This window comes from Peromyscus maniculatus, chromosome 18 (assembly GCF_049852395.1).
Source record: "Peromyscus maniculatus bairdii isolate BWxNUB_F1_BW_parent chromosome 18, HU_Pman_BW_mat_3.1, whole genome shotgun sequence".
NCBI classification, from domain to species: domain Eukaryota; kingdom Metazoa; phylum Chordata; class Mammalia; order Rodentia; family Cricetidae; genus Peromyscus; species Peromyscus maniculatus.
Window position 1 is genome coordinate 43880272 of NC_134869.1, and position 20338 is coordinate 43900609.

At 44.7% G+C, this 20338-nt stretch overlaps 1 protein-coding gene across 4 annotated transcripts in view; it reads left to right on the top strand.

The window, feature by feature from the left end:
* The window catches only part of Atp23 (ATP23 metallopeptidase and ATP synthase assembly factor homolog), a 64065-nt gene that overhangs the window by 16117 nt on the left and 27610 nt on the right, over positions 1–20338 (top strand). Inside the window, exons 6-7 of one of the 4 annotated variants that reach the window (XM_076554141.1) lie at positions 2070–2141; positions 4594–5169. The exons of 2 other annotated variants lie outside the window; for them this stretch is intronic. In XM_076554141.1, coding sequence (XP_076410256.1) covers positions 2070–2141; positions 4594–4797 — 276 coding nt within the window. In that variant the 3' untranslated portion in view covers positions 4798–5169. Of the gene's footprint in view, positions 1–2069; positions 2142–4593; positions 5170–20338 lie in introns of those variants that run through there. One more of the 4 variants, XM_006973322.4, reaches the window with a different exon arrangement.

Sequence of the window (20338 nt, forward strand, 5' to 3'; positions counted from 1 at the left end):
CGCCAAACAGGGCCAGGCCTGTCAGAGTGGTACCCCACTATCCTGGTACCAATTTGTCTATCCTGGTATCAATTTGTCTTAGTTTCTGTTTCTGTTGCTGTGATGAAACTTTGTAGCTGAAGTTAACCTGTTCCTGCCCGGCTCCCACGGAAAATACCATGACCAAAATCAAGTTGTGGAGGAAAGGGTTTATTGGGCTCACACTGTCACATTACTGTTCATCGTTGAAGGAAGTCAGGACAGGAACTCTTAACAAGGCAGGATCCTGGAGGCAGGAGCTGATTCGGAGAGCATGGAGGGGTGCTGCTTACTGGCTTGCTCAGCCTGCTTTCTTATGGAACCCAGGACCACCAGCCCAGGGATGGAACCACCCACAATGGGCTGGGCCCTCCCACTTCAATCACTAACTAAGAAAATGCTCTACGGGCTTACGTACAGCTCAGTGTTATGGAGGCGTTTTCTCAGTTGGGGTTCCCTTCTCTCAGATGACTTTAGCCTGTGTCAAGTTGTTACAAAATTAGCCAGCGCAATATATTTACATTTAAAGATTTATTTTTATATTTGACTTATGTCTATGCATCTGTGTGTGTGTATATGCACACGTGTGGGTGTCCATGGGGGCCAGAATAGGACATTGGGTCCCCTAGAGCTAGAGTTATAGGTGGCGGTGAGCTGTCCAATGTGGGTACTTGAAACAAAACTGGGGTCTTCTGCAAAAGTAGTATGTGCTCTCAATTGCTGAGCCGACCCTTCCGCCCTGGGATTCTATTTTGAAATGAGCACAGTGCTCTGGAGAGTTAAAACCCAATTCCCTTCAGCACAGAGGCTGTATTGCAGCCCAGGTCAGCACCATGAGACCTGTGTGACGTGGTAGAAAAGCTTTGGTTGGCTTTTCACATCCTAGCATGCCCTCCGATGTCATCGTTGTTGAGGTCTCGTTTAGGCAGCCATGCTGCTGAGTCTCTGCAGATGCAGCAGCTTTGACATTTTCAGCAGACACAATCTCGTAGAAACCTTCCTATTCCTCTGGCTCTTACGATCTTTTCACCTCATCTTCTGTACAGGAACTGTGTTGTAGATGTATCGGACCTGGGTATCACATGATCTCTTGTCTTCTGTATTTTGATTGGTTGTGGTTTTCGGTAGAAGTCTGTCGGTGGCAAGGAGGGGTGAGACCTATACTCACCTATGGGTATATGATATATATGTAGAATGTAGTTACCTATACTCATCTATGGGTATATGACATATATATATATATATATATATATATATATATATATATATATATAAATAATGTAGTTAGTAATTATAAGTGGTCATTGTAGATCCTCCAAGATCCATGACTTCACCAGCCCTGGGTAGTTGAATAGGTTTTCAGTACCAAACATGATTTCCCTCTTGTTGAACGAGCCTTAAATCCAACCAGAGGGCTGTACCCTTAGGGATAGCATGCCAGGCTGGTCATTGTTTCAGCTCGTAGACATTAGAGCTGGGTAGGACTATTGATTGCTTCCCTCCCTCGGAGGCTTCCTTTCGTCTTCTGGTACCGTGAGAGTTAGTCCTCAGGGAGCAGGTTTCCAGGTCAGTTCCAGCTCAAATCCTCTGGGTCTTCTTGGGTCTGAAGTCCATGGTGTCTTCAGCAAGAGGACTTATTCTCCCTGGAGGGAGGGGCAATGAAGGGCAGCGGCAATAGGCTGCTTTGGACCAACAGCTCAAAAGGAGCCTTGGTGCTGGACTTTGTGAGATGCTCTTTGGCCCTCGGAGAGGAAGCATTGTCAGCCCAGATGGGAAAATTTTATTTAAATTATATATGTCTGTACAGATTTACACACACTATAGGGAATTTTAGGTAGATAGATAGTATAGTTCCTTAGGACTTTTAAAGACAGTTTTACTGATATTTTACCTTCCTATATTCATTTCTCTTCTCCCTCCCTAATTAAGAGCGCCTTCCCTTTCCTTGCTCTTCTCATTTTCCCGTAGGAGTAAATCGTAGTTGTGCTCTCTCATTGGGCCTCTGACCCTTTGACGGCTGGATTTTGTTTGTTTGATTGTTTTTTGGACAGGGTCTCACTGTACATCTCTGGCTGTCCTTTGATGAGCAAGCGTTTCCAGCTGAGTGTGCTGACCATGCAGAAGTAAGCCTGGGAAAACAGAGGCTGTTGGTGATTATCACTGAATCCCTGTGTAGTTTTCCTTTATTGCTCTTTTGAGACCAGGTCTTGCAGCTGCTGGTTTTATTCTGGACTCAGGCCATCTTCCTGCCTCGGCTTCCCACTGCTGGGGGTGTGTGTCGCCACACCTGGCCTTTAATTTTAGTTTCAATTTTTTTAAATTTTGAGATAGACTTTCAAAATTATGTGTGATATGTAGCCTAAACTGGCCTGGGATTCTTGGTCCTCATGCCCTCGTCTCCTGAGTATTGATTTTACAAGCATGTGCCACCATACCTGCTTCTAATTATCTTTTGTTGAAGGGTCAGACACCATTTTTTAAAATTTTAGTGTCAAGAACAGAGAAATAAATATTTTAAAAAGCTCTCTGAGAATTGGAACGGCAGGGCTGTTACATTTCTTAAAACATGTAAATTTTAGGATCGACAAATTCAAATTTAGGATCGACAAATTCAAGATAACAGGTACGTGATTCTCATAGCAAAACCGAGGCCTATGCAAAGACTGTGTTTCAATTTTCTTTCTTTCTAAAAATGAAGGCACCTTTCAAGTTTGGGTATGGTTTCCTGCTTCCTTGGGATAAGCACTAAAAATTAATCTTTCACTAGTCAGCTGAAAAGTTATGAAAGAGGTGTGGAAGTGAAGAATATTTCACTTTTTAAAAAAAGATGATTTTATTTTTAGTTACGTTTGCCTGTTGTCAGTGTTCTGTGTTTTGAGGGTCAGTTAAGAAAGAGTGTTACTCCAGAATGTAGTTCAGGTTTAGCCAAAGCATCAGGGGTTCTGGTGGCTTTGCAAAAGCCTCTGCCCTCCTCCCCCAGACGGTTTCTCTGTGTAGTTTTGGTGCCTGTCCTGGATTTGCTCTGGAGACCAGGCTGGCCTCGAACTCACAGAGATCCGCCTGCCTCTGCCTCCCGAGTGCTGGGATTAAAGGCGTGCGTCACCACCGCCCGGCTGCAAAAGCTTCTTTTATTGTCACACAAATTATACCTCCACCAAGTCAATTTCCGGATACTGGAACCTCTTATCTGGAGTTGTTTGAAGGAACCATTTGCCTCGAGGAGACCTCATGGTTTGCCAGATTCTCTCGTTACTAAGTTTTGCAAAAGCTCTGGAATTCCCTCAGGAAGAACTCATATAAGAATCACGGACATTGCTGGGCAGTGATGGCGCACGCCTTTAATCCCAGCACTCGGGAGGCAGAGCCAGGTGGATTATTGTGAGTTCGAGGCCAGCCTGGGCTACCAAGTGAGTTCCAGGAAAGGCGAAGAGCTACACAGAGAAACCCTGTCTCTAAAAAAACTAAAACAACAACAACAACAAAACCAAAAACAAACAAACAAACAAAAAAGAATCACGGACTTTAAACAAAAGGTAGTTCAAAACCTGGGTGCTGTCACTCTGGACTTCAGGTTCAATGCAGTGACTCTGTGGAATGTCCAGTGTGTCTGTCTACGTGAGTGTAGTGCCTGTGGGAGCCAGAAGAGGGCGTCAGGTCCCCAGAGTTTCAGGTGTTTGTGAACCGCCCACCATGGCTGCTGGGAACTGAACTTAGGTCCTTTGGAACAGCAGGCAACTCTCTTAACCACTGAGTCATATTGTAAGGATTATGTCCTTAATTATGTCATCAGCCTGCGACGGAGTCCCAGCCTAAAAAGCTGGCATGCCCTCTTGTGTGCTCTTTCCCTCCGCGTGGTCTCTCTCTCTCCCTCTCCCCCTCCCCATCCCCTCTCTCTCCCTATAAAGCTCTAAAAAGGTGACCATGGCTCGTGATTCTTCTGCCACGGAAACATCTGTTCGCATGGCTGCCGTCTGCCGCTTAACCAACACATATCTCTGGTCCCTTGAAATGTATTTTAAATTTAATTAAGCAAAACCAGCCAGGACCTTGTTTACAGACTTTTTTTTTTTTGTGATTTTTGCCAACTGGGAATGATTGTTTGGTAGACATTGTTTAGTGCCTCAGAGGATGACATCAGGTCATATTCCCCCAAATAAGAAAACGGAGGTCTTAATTATGTCTAAAGAGTTTTATATTGAACTAACATGTTACATGGTTTGAGAGTTATATTTAATAATTTTATTTTAACTTTTAGAATGGTAGAAATTAATAAGAGAACAGGAGGTGAATTTAATCTATTTTAAAAATTTTATTTTGTGTGCATTTGTGTTTTGTCTGCATGTCTGTCTGTGTGAGGGTGTCAGATCCCCTGGGACCGGAGTTAGAGACAGCTGTGAGCCACCATGTGGGTTCTGGGAATGGAACCCAGGTCCTCTGGAAGAGCAGCCAGTGCTCTAACCGCTGAACCATCTCTCCAGCCCCGGAGAAATGGATCTTAATTTAGGTAATATATAATGGTGTCATGTGATGACATTTTCACACGGAGTGAAAACCACGTGTTCTCCCTTTCCTTAGACCTGTGTGCGGGACAGAGCTGTCCTTTCCATCTTGGCTGTTCGGAACATCAGCAGAGAAGAGGCCCAGAAGGCCGTGGATGAGGTTTTTGAGTCTTGTTTCAATGACCATGAGCCTTTTGGCAGGATCCCACATACTAAGACGTACGCCAGATACGCTCACAGGGACTTTCGGAACCGTGATCGTTATTACTCGAACATATGAAGAAGGTGGCCGTCAGTATCTCTGAACATCAGGACCATGAGGGAAATGAGGTTCTTAGACACAGATGTATACAATGTAAATGATCAGTTATGCACTAGACACAGTGCAGAAGGTGAGATGTTCTTAGACACAGTGTATACAATATAAATGATCAGTTAAGCACTGGACACAGTGCAGAAGGTGAACTGTGGTTCTTAGACGCAGTGTATACAATGTAAGTGATCACTGCCGATACACTGAAAAAGGTGCTGGTTTTATCATTCAACTACAAAAAATGGATATTGCCTTAAACTGCAAGGCAAAATTGGATGTTTATAGCTAATCATGTAGTAAATAAGGTAAATAAATGGCATTTTCATATTTTCTACAGCATACTTGTTTTTTTTTTTTTTTTTTTTTTTTTGGTTTTTCGAGACAGGGTTTCTCTGTGTAGCTTTGTGCCTTTCCTGGAACTCACTTGGTAGCCCAGGCTGGCCTCGAACTCACAGAGATCCGCCTGCCTCTGCCTCCCGAGTGCTGGGATTAAAGGCGTGCGCCACCACCGCCCGGCTAACATACTTGTTTTTTTTAATTCTTCAGTTTTGTAATTTGTTCTTACTCTATGAGATTATTTTAAAAGTTGACTATGAAATCTTTGAAGCAATGTCCCTGTGTGATGGTGGTGGGAGATCAAAGTATTTCATACAGTGCAATGGTCACATTATAGGACATTTGTGAGATGTTGTCATGATCAAAAAACAAAGAATGAAAGTTGGGACTAATTCATCCAAGGTCAGTGTCATTTTCTCTCTGTTCATGGTATGTGTGTGGGGACTTGATGACTTAATTTCCTGGGACAGTCTGATAATTAGATACTTTACTTACATTTCTTTTAGATTTTATTTTTTATTTTATGTATATGGGTGTTTTGTCCATATGTATGTCTGAGTATTATGTGCTTGCCTAGAACCTGAGGAGGCCAGAAGAGGGCCTTGGATCCCCTAGAACTGGATTTATAAATGACTATCCATTGTGTGGGTGCTGGGAATTGAACTCAGGTCCTTTTGGAGAGCAACCAGTGCTCTTAACTGCTGAGCTATCTCTCTAGTCCCCCTTACTAGACTTTTTAAAACATTAAAGTACTATATTCAACCTATAATGCAATTTAGTTTAATTTTTATATATTTATAAATTTTTTATATAATAATTTTTAAATTTTTTTTAGTCTACATATCTGAATTTTAGATACAGAAAACGTCTTTCTAGCTAGTGTGATGATATGCATAGAATCCTAGACATTGGAAGGTGGAGGCAGGAGGATCAGGAATAAAAGGTCAGTGTTGGCCATGTAGTGAGTCCAAGACTAAGGTGGGCTACGTGAGACTTTGTCTCAAAGGGAAAAAGAGAACATTGTCTTCTCAGCCACACTTCCACCGATTAAGTCTGGACTGAGACGTCCGTGAATATGGCTGAGTAGAGAATGCATGTGGTGTGATCTTTCCAACTAAAATGGAAACTCTGAAGTCAGATTTTTTTCTTAGTGTGTATTTGTGTACAAAGTACCAGGCTTCATAGTGACATTTTTATTCAATTGTGTGCTGTGGCCACATTCTCCCCCATAACTGTCTCCTGTTTCCTGGGATTCACTCCTCTTCCTGCTTAGTTCTACCCACCCTGACACACACACACACACACACACACACACACACACACACACGCACACACACATGTGTACTCACACTCTCTCTTTAGCTTCCACATGTGAGAGAACACATGTTTTTATGAATCTGACTGATTTTGTTAAATTTGCTGCTTCTCCAGCATCTGCCCATTTTCCAGCAAATGATGGAATTTCACCCTTTCTGGCTCTTTTAAATCGTCTGCACTGCACCTAGACCGCATCCACCTTAACCCCTTTCCTGTGGTGACAGGCTGTTCCGTTACAGGCTCTGGGGAGCAATGCTGCGGTAACCATGCAGCTAGTGTGTCGGCTCAGCTCTGCTGGGCGTGTGTGCGCCCAGGAGTGGTGTTCTGCTTTATGGTGATTCTGCTTTTAGTTTCCGAGGAACCCCATACTGGTTTCCATAGTGGCTGCACTGGTTCATACTTCCTCCAGGGTCTGAGGGATCCCGCCCCGCCCCCATCTTGAACTAACTCTCTCCAGCGTTTGCTTGTATTTTAAAGATGCATTTTAAGTTATGTGCGTGCGTCTGTGTGTCTGTGTGCACATGAGTGCAGATGCCTGTGGAGACCAGAAGAGGGCACCGGATCCCCCGGAGCTGGCGTTACAGGGGTGGGAACTGCCTGACATGGGTACTGGGAACAACACTTTAAAGGTTTAGATTTTAAAGTCTCATTGGAGACTCATGGCAATCTCTTAACTGTAACCCCTGTAAAATCAAAATCAAAAAGCAGATCACATACTTCCAATACAGGATGTGCATTGCCATTCCAAAAGGGAGGAAAAGGAGCCCAGTGAGGAAATACTGGGCCAAAGCAGGACTGAAAACCAGCTGAGCAAACTCCAAACTCTGCATCTCCATGTGTGATGTCCAGACGCTCTTCAGATCTCCAACTCCATTCAGCTTTGTTGACTGCAACACACTTCCTTCTCTTGGGCTGGTTCCACTCCCTGTTAGCAGGTCTTGGCAGGCATCCCGTGGCTCTGACATCTCCAACATCTCGGGGTCTCCAGTGAGATCTAGGCTTCACACAATGGCTTCTCTGGGCCTCCATGCAGGGACATGCCTGGCCTCAGTGGCTTTCCCTAGCCGCAGAGGGAGATTCCACAACCCCTTTCTTGTAACCGTGACTCTAAAGCCAGAACCTTGTGGCTGAAACTGCCAAGTTTTGCTGCTTGCTGGGGTTGGAACATGGCCCCCTCGTTCAGTTACATTTTCGTTTCTGTTTTTCAATGGTTTCCTTCACTGCTTAAGCTTTTTAATTCGTTTCACAAGTTGGAGGCTTAGCTGGGTAGGATCTTGCCCTGAAGTCACCATTCCCTATATTTCTTTTATATACTTTCCTTTAAACATTGTATCTCCTTGAGCACTGGATTCAGCTCCATTACACTTCCTGGTGCTCCTTTTCTCCTCAAACTGTACATGTGGTTTTTCTCTTTGCCTACTTCTTTTCATTGTAGATTAAGAGTGGCCACTAATAGCCACACGACACAGTCAGTAACACGCTGCTTGAAATCTCTGCCAACACCACGAATCCCAAACGCTTCAATTTAGCCTCAGGCAGATATATTAGAATAGGGACCTGAAGCAACCACGTTCTTTAACAGATTGTCACAAGAGCAGTCTCCAGACTTCTCACAAGTATCCTTCCCCTTTGAAACTTCTTGCACTGGGCCCCCCCATGGTTCAAAGTGCCCTCTGTACTGTCTTCCATGCGTCTACTAGTATGACTCATTCAGCCCCACTTAACGTGTTCCACAGCTTTCCTAATCCAAAGTCTCAAAGTCCGCATTCTGCCGACAAGCATCAGGGTCAAGCCGGTCACAGCAACACTCTGGTCCAACTCTTGGTGTTCTGTTGCCGTGAAGAGACACCATGACCACCGTGGCAGGGTCCTGTGCTGTTCCCTTTGCGGGGAGCGGGGTGAGTAGGCGCAGAGTCAATGACACAGACTCCGGGGGGATGTCGAAACAACAAGCTCAGTTTACTCAGGAAGAGGCAAGCCTTATATACCCTCCACCCCACCCTGGGGGGAGGTCTGATGAATATGCATCTGCTGGTGTGACATGGCTGCCGCTCATTGGTCCAGGTCATCTCAGATCATGTCTCAGCTGCTGTTGCTAAGGCCCTTAGGCAGACTCAGGCTGGCTCTCGGGGAGTATCTTATTACTGGTTTGGGCCGGCTGGCCCTCAGGCCTGTTAGGGCCGAGTCATCCCACAGACCACCACAACTCTTATAAAGAAAACACTTAATTGGGGCTTGCTTACATTTTCAGAGGTTTAGTCCATTGTCTTTACAGCAGAAGCATGACGGCGGCATGCAGGCAGACACGGTCCTGGAGAAGTAACTGAGAATTCTACATCTGGATCTGCAGGCAGCAGGAAGAGAGAGACACTGGGCCTGGCGTGGGCTTTTGAAACCTCAGAGCCCACCCCCAGTGACACTCCTCCAACAAGGCCACACCCACAAGGCCACACCCCTGAATCCTTTTCAAATAGTGCCGTTGCCTGGTCATCAAACATTCAAATCTGTGAGCCTATGGGGGCTGGTCTCATTCAAACTACTGCAGAGCACTCCCCTTCCTCCTGGGTCATCTTCCCTGGAGGAAACTATTTTTAGTTTATTGTGTTTATGTCCACAGATTTTTCTGAACATTTATAAACATCTGTGGACATTTTACCTTCCTCTTCTTCCCCTTGTCTCTGGTTTTTTGAGACAGGGTCTCACTATATGGCTTTGACTGACCTGGAGCTTGCCATGCAGACCAGGCTGGCCTTGAACTCACAGACACCCACCTGCCTCTGCCTTCTGAGAGCCTGGGCTAAAGGCGTGCACCAGCATGCCCTGCCCTGTGTTTCTTTTAGAAGTTAAGATATACTCTCTTCTTTTTTCCTACTACGATTGTACTTTTATTATTGTACCTTTTTTTTTTTTTTTTTTTTTTTTTTTTTTTTTTTTTGTGGTTTTTCGAGACAGGGTTTCTCTGTGTAGCTTTGCGCCTTTCCTGGAACTTACTTGGTAGCCCAGGCTGGCCTCGAACTCACAGAGATCCGCCTGCCTCTGCCTCCCGAGTGCTGGGATTAAAGGCGTGCGCCACCACCGCCCGGCCTTTATTGTACCTTTATAGTTTTGTGTATCTGAAAAATATGACACATTTGTATATGTAACATAACATTTTGATGTCTTAGAGACAACATCTCATAATAATTAAAAACTTTGTTTTTTTGGGGGAAAAAAGGCTATTTCTTTTCATGTGATTTCCAGGTGAACTTTAGAATTTTCTTCTTTTTCTTTTTTAAAACACGGGATAGGAAACGGGCAGTGTAGGAGGGTGAGGAAGGCAGTTAGAGGCGTGAAGATATTATTTATTTTTGTTTTATGTGTAGAGTGTTTCTCATGCATGTATCTGGCTTCCCAGGTCACTGCACTCATATGTTACACAAACATACATGCATAAAAAAATCTTAAGGGGTTGGGGATTTAGCTCAGTGGTAGAGCGCTTGCCTAGCAAGCGCAAGGCCCTGGGTTCGGTCCTCAGCTCCGGAAAAAAAAAATCTTAAAACCTATTAAAATGCAGATTATTATTAGAATGCATTGCTCTTGTTGTTCAGATATATATTTTTTAAGAAACACTTTCTTTTTTTAAAATATTATTATTTTATTTAGATGTATTTATTTATTATGTATACAGTATTCTGCCTGCATGTGTCCCTGCAGGCCAGAAGAGGGCACCAGATGTCATTACAGATGGTTGTGAGCCACCATGTGGTTGCTGGGAATTGAACTCAGGACCTCTGGAAGAGCAGCCAGTGCTCTTAACCTCTGAGCCATCTCTCCAGCCCCCAGATATATTTTTTTAAAAGATTTATTTATTTATTATTTATACAGTATGTATGCCTGCAGGCCAGAAGACGGCGCCAGATCTCATTACAGATGGTTGTGAGCCACCATATGGTTGCTGGGAATTGAACTCAGGACATCTGGAAGAGCAGTCAGTGCTCTTAACCTCTGAGCAATCTCTCCGGCCCATTGTTGTTCAGATATTATAAATTAAAAACATTAAAAAAAATTCAAGGGCAGTATTATCAACACAAATGAACATGTATTAATTATGCACTCATGGTATTGCTCTGAAGTGGGAGTTTAATGAAGAAATCACTAGGTTTGGTACCTCTTGTCTGAATACCTCTATCCCCATGAGAAGGAGGTTGGACGGTAGAAACAGCATGGTCTGATGGCTGTGCACTAGAATCACCGTCTGATGCTTTACTCTGTCCATCCTTCTCCCGAGAGCAGACGTGAACAGGACACAGGTTTCCTCATTGCTTCATGAAGTTTCAGCAAAGACTGTGGCTGTACCAACTAAAAACGCTTGATGGTAGAAAATCTCAGGCATTTAGAAAACAGCAGTATAAAGAGTATCCTTCCCCTTGTTCCTCAGGTGTGGAAACTATGTAACTCACCAGCATCTTCGTGTGCTCACCCTCCCTGCTCAGGTATTTCTAAGGTAACTCTCACATACACTAATGGGCCAAATACAGTCTGAGTTGACAGCGGTTGATCCCCAACATAATAAAGATAGAAGACGTTTTCATCCTCTCAGAATCCTTCGTTTCTCTGTTTCACCCCGTAGGAACCCTTTGTTCTGATTTATTTCACCATAGATTAATTTTGCCCATCCTAGAATTTCATATACTTGGAATCACTTCTCTGTCTCTGTCTCTGTCTCTGTCTCTCTCTGTCTCTCTCTCTGTCTCTCTCTCTGTCTGTCTCTCTGTCTCTCTGTCTCTCTGTCTCTCTGTCTCTCTCTCTCTCTCTCTCTCTCTCTCTCTCTCTCTCTCTCTCTCTCTCTCTCTCTCTCTCTCCAGGGTCTTACTATGTAGCCAGGTTGGCCTGGAACTAAATAAATCACCTGCCTCTGCCTCCAGAGTGCTAGGATTAAAGATGCGTGCCACTAGCCCAGCAGTGTGCGTTCTTTTTGTATGAGGTTTCTTTTGCTCAAAATGTTTGCAAACCTTCATCTTATTGCATGTACCAGGGACTCCCTTTTCTTGCGTCGAGAATTCTGTGATATAAGTAGATCACCAAGTGTTTGTTCGTACTTCTGTGTATAGGCATTGGGTTTTTCCTAGCCATTTGGTGGTATAAATGAATAAACACACCTCATAAGTAAAAGACAGAGGGTCTGTTTTAGCTCACAGTTCAAGGCACAGTCCGTCATGGTGGGACTTGTCATCAGGAGCTTGAAGCAGCTGGGTCACATTGCATCCACAATCAGGAATGGAGGACAATGAATGCATGCCACTATCCTGCTCACTTTTTGTAGTTATACAGTGCAAGATCCTAGCCAGGGAATGGAGCTGCCAATGTGGTTAAATCTTCCCACTTCAATTAATGCATGTGTATTAGCCACATGGGGCTAGTAGTCATCCTCCTGGGCATCTAGAGGCCAGTCTTGGAATTATGGATGGAGCTATCATTTTATGCTACTAGGTGAAATGTAAGAACAAAGGGACAGAATGGGAAAGGAAGAGTGTCAGAGGTTAATAACTGGTAGGTGACAGCATCTAAGCTTGTGTGGTGATTTGAATAGGTATGGCCCGCATAGACTCATGTGTTGAGTACTTGGCCCACAGGGAGTGGCACTATTAGGAAGTGTGGCCTTGTTGGAGTAGGTGTGGTCATATTGGAGGAAGTGTGTCACTTTGAGGGTGGGCTTTGAGGTCTTCTATTCTCAAGCCTATGCCCAGGATGGCTCATAGTCTCCTGCTGCTGTCTGTGGATCAAGATGTAGAACTCTCAGCTCCTTCTCCAGTACCATGTCTGCCTGTGTGCCACCATGCATCTCACTGTGATTATAATGGGCTAAACCTCTGAACCTGGAAGCCAGACTGTTGTTGTTGGTTGTTTTTACTCTTTTAGGGGGGCCCGCCACCCAGCTCCCAAACAAATCACACATGGAGGCTTATTCTTTTTTTTTTTTTTTGAGACAGGGTTTCTCTGTGTTGTTTTGGTGCCTGTCCTGGTACTCACTTGGTAGCCCAGGCTGGCCTTGAACTCACAAAGATCCGCCTAGCTCTGCCTCCCAAGTGCTGGGATTAAAGGTGTATACCACCACTGCCCGGTGGCAGAGGCTTATTATTAATTATAAATGCCTGGCCTTAGTTTAGCCTGTTTCTTGTCAGCCTTTCTTAACCTAAATTAGCCCATCTATCTTTTGCCTCTGGGTTTTTTACCTTTTCTTACTTCTGTAATCTTACTTCCATGCTTGCTGTGTAGTTGGGTGGCTGGCCCCTGGAGTCCTCCTTCTTCTCTGGCTACTTCTCTCCTCCCAGATTTCTCCTTCTTTATATTCTCTCTGCCTGCCAGCCCCGCCTATCCTTTCTCCTGCCTTGCTATTGGCCATTCAGCTCTTTATTAGCTAAACATCAGGTGTTTTAGACAGGCACAGTAACACAACTTCACAGAGTTAAACAAATGCAACATAAAAGTAACACACCTTAAAATAATATTCTACAATATTAGGCCCAATTAAATGTTTTCCTTTAAAGATTTTATTTATTTATTATGTATACAGTGTTCTGCCTGCACACTAGAAGAGGGCATCAGATCTCACTACAGATGGTTGTGAGCCATCATGTGGGTGCTGGGACTTGAACTCAGGACCTCTGGAAGAGCAGCCAGTGCTCTTAACCGCTGAGCCATTTCTCCAGCCCAAATATTTTCCTTTATAAGAGTTGCCACAGTCATGGTGTCTCTTCATAGTGTTAGAAACCCTAACTAAGACAGGTTGTGTCTGGGAAGGAAGAATTGGAAAGAATATGGTTATTGAGGCCTCAATTGAGTGACGTCCTATAAGAGAGTTCCAAGAGAGGGAATGGTTGATGATAATTTACTAATAGCATTAATTATCACTGGCTGATTCATTCAGATCACAAATGAAAATAGCCCTTTCACATGGTGCTTGTGTGCTCCAAGGAGGCTTGTGACTCTGGAGCTTGTAGGTGGAATTTTCTATCCCGCCAGCCAGTCCAAATCACAACATGGAGACAATTATAAATGCTCGGCCGATAGCTCAGGCTTGTTACTAACCAGCTCTTACAACTTAAATTAACCCATATTTCTTATATAAGTTCTACCACATGGCTCATGGCTTGTTATCTCATTTTCTACACGTCCTGCTTCCTCTGTGTCTGGCTCATGACTCCGAGACTCTGCCCTTCTTCTTAGTGGTCTCTCTGCCCTGGAAATCCTGTCTAGCTATAGGCCAGCCAGCTCTTTATTGACCAATGAGAGTGATACATTTTTACAGTGTACTAAGATTGTTCCACAGCAGGAGGTGGTGGGCTGAGGAGGCTGGAATAACGGGGGTTTGAGGTACAGTGACTCCTTTGCCATCACTGGTAAATGAAACAAGTGCTTAAGGCAAGAATATTACACTCTCAATCCTTGTGACTAATTCTGGGGATTTCCAGTGTGATGCGACACTTTTGGACACTCGTTCCTCTGAAACATTGTTGGAAGGTGTTGGAAGATTCACGATGCATACATCCTTATTAGAATGTTAACATATGAGTCAAGTTGATGGGTTTTGAACCCAAAAGATCAAATAGTTCATTTAATCATATTAGCCAAATTGGTTTTAAACCAGTGGCATTATTTGCGGTGCTTAAGAAGTCATTATTTTCCAACCGAGCGGATAAATGGGTCACCTTGGGATTTGCAGCTGGGGTTTTCTTTTATGACAGTGTACTGGGGTCTAAGTCATTTGTCCCAAAGAGACTCTCTCAGCAAAGGTTCGCCAGACCTGTCTTGATTAATTTCTCAAAACCACATGAGGAAACTTACCAATTACGCTTTCCAGGGTTGATTTGATCAGCCTCACATGGCTGCACAGTCTGCACAGGTCGGAGCTCTGATGGATCAAAATGGTTAAGAAACGCCTGACGGAAACGATCCGCGAACCGACTTCTAATATGACTTAAAGCTTATGTGGTTTAGATGGCTGTATCTTTGAGATGCGGGATGTAGAATTGTCTCATGCAAATCCTGACACCATTTCTGAAGAAGCAGCCGGGGAGTAGCACTAACTCTTTTTTTCACTAGGAGAAGATAGAATGACAGAGAACATCAAAGCGACGGAAGATAACACAGGGAACCCGCTGCAGGACCATCAAGATTTTCTATCCTGTCCGCTTACTTCCTCCATTTCTACACAGTGTGACAGTAGTGAGGTTGCAATATGCATTTTCAGTCCACACAGATGTTATTACTTCACATTACAACAAATTACCTTTTTTTTTTTTTTTTGCCTCCCTCGGCTCTTGCTGACCAAGTGGAACCCATGGCCCAACGGCGTCAGTATCAACTAGCAGCTGGTTAGAAATACTCAGAATGTACTAAGTCAGTGTGCTTTGATTCACACACAGACATCAGAATCGAGAAGCCCTCCTTGAAGGACCTTGACAGCCCCAAGAGAGTGGATTCCCTTCCTGTACGCAAATCCCCCCCTCACACTCACTTTTGAGCACAGGAATCTTTGAACTTCTGGCCTCAGGGATCTTACGTAACTGCTCAACAGGTGGGCTGGGCATCCTAGAGTTTTAAGGCTCCCATGTGTGATTTTAGGGGTGCAGACTTGAAGGGCACTGGTTCCTGGGGGTACGCCTCCTACCAAAAATGTACCACTCTTTAAACTTTTATACAGGCTTTATACAACACCTGTGTTGTATGAAGAAACAGAGTTCAGGATTCTTCTCATCCTACCCATCCATTCATTAAATAACTTTAAGGACAAATGTGTTTAATATCATGTCTGGCTGATCCTCCTAATTCAGTGTTTACCCTTAGATCTTGTATGTTAAAGCCTGCTTGATGTCTCACAAAACATGAGGGGATAAATGGAAAATAAAGGGAGACATGCTTTGTTTTTATTCTTTATTAAGATGAGCTAAAGCCGGGCGGTGGTGGCACATGCCTTTAATCCCAGCACTCGGGAGGCAGAGGCAGGCCGATCTCTGTGAGTTCGAGGCTAGCCTGGGCTACCAAGTGAGTTTCAGGAAAGGCGCAAAGCTACACAGAGAAACCCTATCTCGGAAAAACTAAAAAAAAAAAAAAAAAAAAGAGCTAAATACTCTGATTATCAGAAGTGAATTCTGAAATTCAGAGGACACATGAAGAGGCTAGTGTATCAGACAAGAATAGAGAAAATCCAGTAAAACTGGAATTTTAGATAGACAGGGAAGGCTTTTTATTCAATCATGTAGCTTTTGGTTAGATTGAGAGGATTTGCCCTAATGCAGGCTGGCCTTGAACTTCACTGTGTAGCCCAGGCTGCTCTCAAGCTTGGAATCCTCCTGCCTCAGAATCCCAAGTAGCTAGACACATACCACTGAACCTGGCTTAACTTTTTTTTCTTTTTGACAGGTCTCTGTAGCCCTGGCTACCCTAGAACTCCCTATGTAGACTAAGCTTGTCTCGAACTCACAGAGATCCACACCTCTCTGCCTCCTGAGTGCTGGGATTAAAGGCCTGGGCCACCAGGCCTGGCAACTTTGTATCTTTTTTTTAAAGATTTATTTATTTTATGTTCTGTGTTTGCCTGAGCATATGCATGTGCACCATATGCATGCATTGCCCACAAAGGCCAGAAGAGGTCATCAGATCTCGCTGGAACTGGAGTTACAGACAGTCGTGAGCCTCCGTGGGGGTGCTGGGAAATGAGCCTGGGTCCTCTGTGAGGGCAGCAGGTACCCTGAACTGCTGAGCCACCTCTCCAGCCCCAACTTTGTGTTTTTAATAAGTTGTATTTATTATAAGTAGGTCCTATGAAAGCACGTGGAGCATGTGTATGAATGTTAAATATGGCAACTCCGAGAAATAAACCATGTAAAATGAAGACTAAAAAGTATATATAATGAATACAATTTGAACCTCTACGATGTGTTATCAGGATGCCCACATAAAATACCTTTTTTGGGATTTTTTTTTTTTTAAGGAGGCAGGATCCCAGTCTTATAGGACCACAGTCACATTCAGAAACTCACAGACATCTCAGGCACCGTGTTGCCTCTGCCATCCAAGTTGCTAGGATTACACCCAGCCAGGACATATTATAAAGAATAGTGTATATTCCATGATCTCAGCCCAACAAGAAATCTCTGAGTACTTTTGACCGAGAAATCTCTTTGAGATGAGGGCGAAACAAAAAAGCAAGTTTATGCATTCTGATTGCCATTCCTTATGTGCGAAATAAACCAAAAACAATAACGTTACCACCTGCTCCGCCGCGTTGAAGAGGGGAAAAAACCAGAAATAGAACGCAGGGAGAATGAGCTGTTGGGAACGCTTTCGAGCAGCAGAGGGCGCAAGTGCACCGCCGATGAGCTCCTAGTCACGCCCGCCGGGGTCATTTTCGCAAGGCTCTGTACGTGCAGCTCAGATTTTATTTAAATATTTATTCGAATCAACTTTGGCATGCAGCGGTGCAAAAACAGATTAGAAACTAAATGCAGGCCTAGTATACTCCCCAGCGTTTGCATTTCCCTAAATGATATATTGCTTTTGCTTAAACTCCTTGGCTTAGGAAGTCCTTCAGCTGGCAGCTGGCAGACCTGTGCTTCCGGTTTATGCTTCAATCCCGGCGGTTTTTTTTTTTTTTTTTCTCTCTCTCGGATCTTGGGCTGTGTGTGAGAGAGGCAGGGATGGGTGGGGATTTATCAAGGTAAGGAAGCGAAAGTCCCAGGCAGGCTGGGACGGGCTCCCGAACCACAGCGGGAGTCAAACGTGACAGTTCTGCCCCCAGGCACAAAGCCATACAGACAGAGAGTGTCTGAGTCGGGATGACTTAACTTTCCCAGACAGGCGTTCAGGTTGGCTTTCTTAGTGCGAGCCTTGGCTTTTTGCAGGCATCCGAGAGCCGGGGAACAACGAGAGGGCGGATTCCTAGAGACGCATTTGTGGATGCTTTTGTCTTTGTGCACACAGCATGGGGGTGTACTCAACACAGCCTCCGCAGCACAGGGCTGTGGCTTCCAAGCCACAAACTTGTACAGTGTATTGCGTGATTTAACTCTGTACTCTGCTGAAACACAATGGTTATGTGTTTGCATAGGAAAGCATTTCTAAATACAGAAAAGGTACGCCAGACACGGGACTTTAAAATTTATAATCAATTTTGAAATGACAATATAATTACATCATTTCTTCCCTCCAGCCTCTGTGACGTACCAAGCGCCTTGCTCTCTCTCAAATTCATTTCTTTGTTGTTACATATATACGTGTGTGTGTGTGTGTGTGTGTGTGTGTGTGTGTGTGTGTGTGTGTGAATTCCTAAATACATAATACAACCTGCTCAGTCCATACAATGTGACCTGGATGCTGTATGATATGATCTCAGGGCTGATCACTTGGCATTGGGAAGCCAGTCATGAGGATTTACCATGGGGAAGACCATTTCTTCAGCTCTCAGTGTTCCCTAGTCGTCGGTGGCTCTCTGTCTGGGGTGGGGGTCCTGTGGGCGTCCCCCCCTGCACGCTGGCATGTCTGTTACCATCATCCTTGTTCAGGTCTTATGTAGGTAGCCATGTTGTTGGGAGTGTGAGGGCGCAGCCACTCCGACATTTCTAGGAGACACGATCTCATGGAAAACGTCTGTCCCTCCGGCCCTCGCAGTCTTCCTGTCTCACAGTCTTCCTGTCTTATCTTCTGCAATGATCCCCGAGGCTTAGGTACAGGAATTGTGTTGTAGATGGATCAGCTGGAACTGGACTCCACGCGGTCTCTTGTTCTCTGCACCCTGATGGGTTGTAGTTTTCGGTAATGGTTTCCGTCTGTTGGGAAGAGACGTTTCTTTGATGAGAGGTGAGAGCTGTGTGTATCTGTGCATCTAAGAATAAGGACTTCTCAGTTCTTTATAATCCGATGGGGTCATCTTCCTTTTTTTTCTCTTTTGTTTTCTTTTTTGAGACTTGTGGGTCTATACCACATTTTTTTTTTTTTAAATTCATCTATTGGTGAATGTCTAGGTTGATTCCATAACGTGGCTGTTGTGACTAGTTCCTCAATGCAAATGGCTGCAGAAGTATGCCTAGCATACGCTGACTGGGGTCTGAGAAAACGGAGCCTTCAGCATCCCAGGATCTAAGACACCAGCAGCAGTATAGTTGGATCCCATGGCAGCTCTGCTGTTGGCTTTGTTTCTTTCCTTCGTTTTTAATAGAACAGCCGTCAATATTGCAAAGCGTTTACCTTCTGTGGGGTACATTTGAGAAACATGGGTCTTCTGAGTAAAGATGTGGATAACGTTCTCTGTAGGAGTTCAAAGGAGATCATGAGATCATCCTATTAGAGAACATGCATTCAACCCCTTTATGGGCGTTAGGCTAGGAACTAGAGATGTGAGACAGGTTCTGTTTCAGGGAGGGGAGTCTATAGTTTAAGTGAGGAGGAGGCCTTTGGTTTGAACGAGAGCATGGCTGTGGTTTGAACGGGAGCACGGATTCAGCTCCCGCGATGTTTCAGCATTTTTTAAGGAGGAGATGGTGATAACTGTGGGGCCCTCTAAGTCGGCTCAAGACACCCCAAGACCAAGTTCTCAGCACAAAGGAGATTTATTTGCCCCAGAGGGACAGAGGTCAGGGATAAGGGACAAAGACAGGAGATAGAGGATGAGGGAGGAGGGGGAGGGAGCAAGGGAGAGGAGGATGGGAGTGTTTGTGTGTAGGGGGGACACAGACAGGACAAAGGACTTCCTCTGGATAGAGAGGAGACAGATGTGGCCCGTAGGCAAATGGCGGTTTGTAAAGGTTAAAGGGGGAATCCCGTGCTGGGATGAGGTCTTTAATTTTAATTGGGCATGTTAATTCGGTGAGCCAACGGGGGCTTTTGATTGTTGGACTTCAATACTTTGATAGCTGGACCTTGGTAGTCAGCCTCAGGAGGAGGAAGTGGTCAAATAAGGGATGGGCCTTGGGGGCTAGTTTCAGGAAACTAAATCCAACTAAAACTAAAATCTAACTTTTTTTTAACAAGGGAGAGGGAATGGGGGAGAAGGGCAGGGCCTGACAGAGTTTTGATTGCCAGGCCTGGGCCGGTTAGAGTCCCTTCAAGGACAGACAGCCGAGCTGCCGCTGATTTCTTAATATGGCATTCTGATTTGCTCTCCTGTCGAACCAATTAATGTTTTCTTTCATTAATCCAGTATCCCTCAGCTGCTATGAAGAAAGGAGATTCAAACACTGGATTTGAATAAAGAGCCACCATTGAGACTCACATGCTAGGAAACCCGGTTTCCTCCTTTTTACACAGGTGCGTGTGGACGCACACACGATCTCATCATTTTCAGTGCATCATATCCTCGAGTCATTTGGCGGGTAAAGCACATGAGGGCTTGCGGACATTCTTTTAGGAAGAATTATTATTTATTGTTACTGTGTGTGTGTGGACGTTCGTGCGGAGGTCAGAAGACAGGTCCGTGGAGCTGTCCGTCTTTCTGCAGGTTTCGGGGATTGAACCTGGGCCATTAGGTTTGCCTGATGAGTGCATTACTGGCTGAGCCGACTTACCGGCCCAACGTGTGCACATCCTTGTCAGACGATTGGTCAAAGGATTCTGAGTTTAAAGAACAGACACTTGTGGGCATTTTCTAGTCATACTGGTGTCGTGTAAGTTACCACTAGCCACAAGTCTCTGGCATTTTGGTCTGGCTAGTCTTTTGCCAACTTGACACACAAACTAGAGTTATCTGAAAGGAGGGAACCTCTGTGAGGAAATGCTGCCGTAAGATCCAGCTGTAGGGCATTTTCTTAATTAGTGATTGATGGGGGAGGGCCGGGTCCGCTGTGGGTGGGTGCTATCCCTGGGCTGGTGGTTCTGGGTT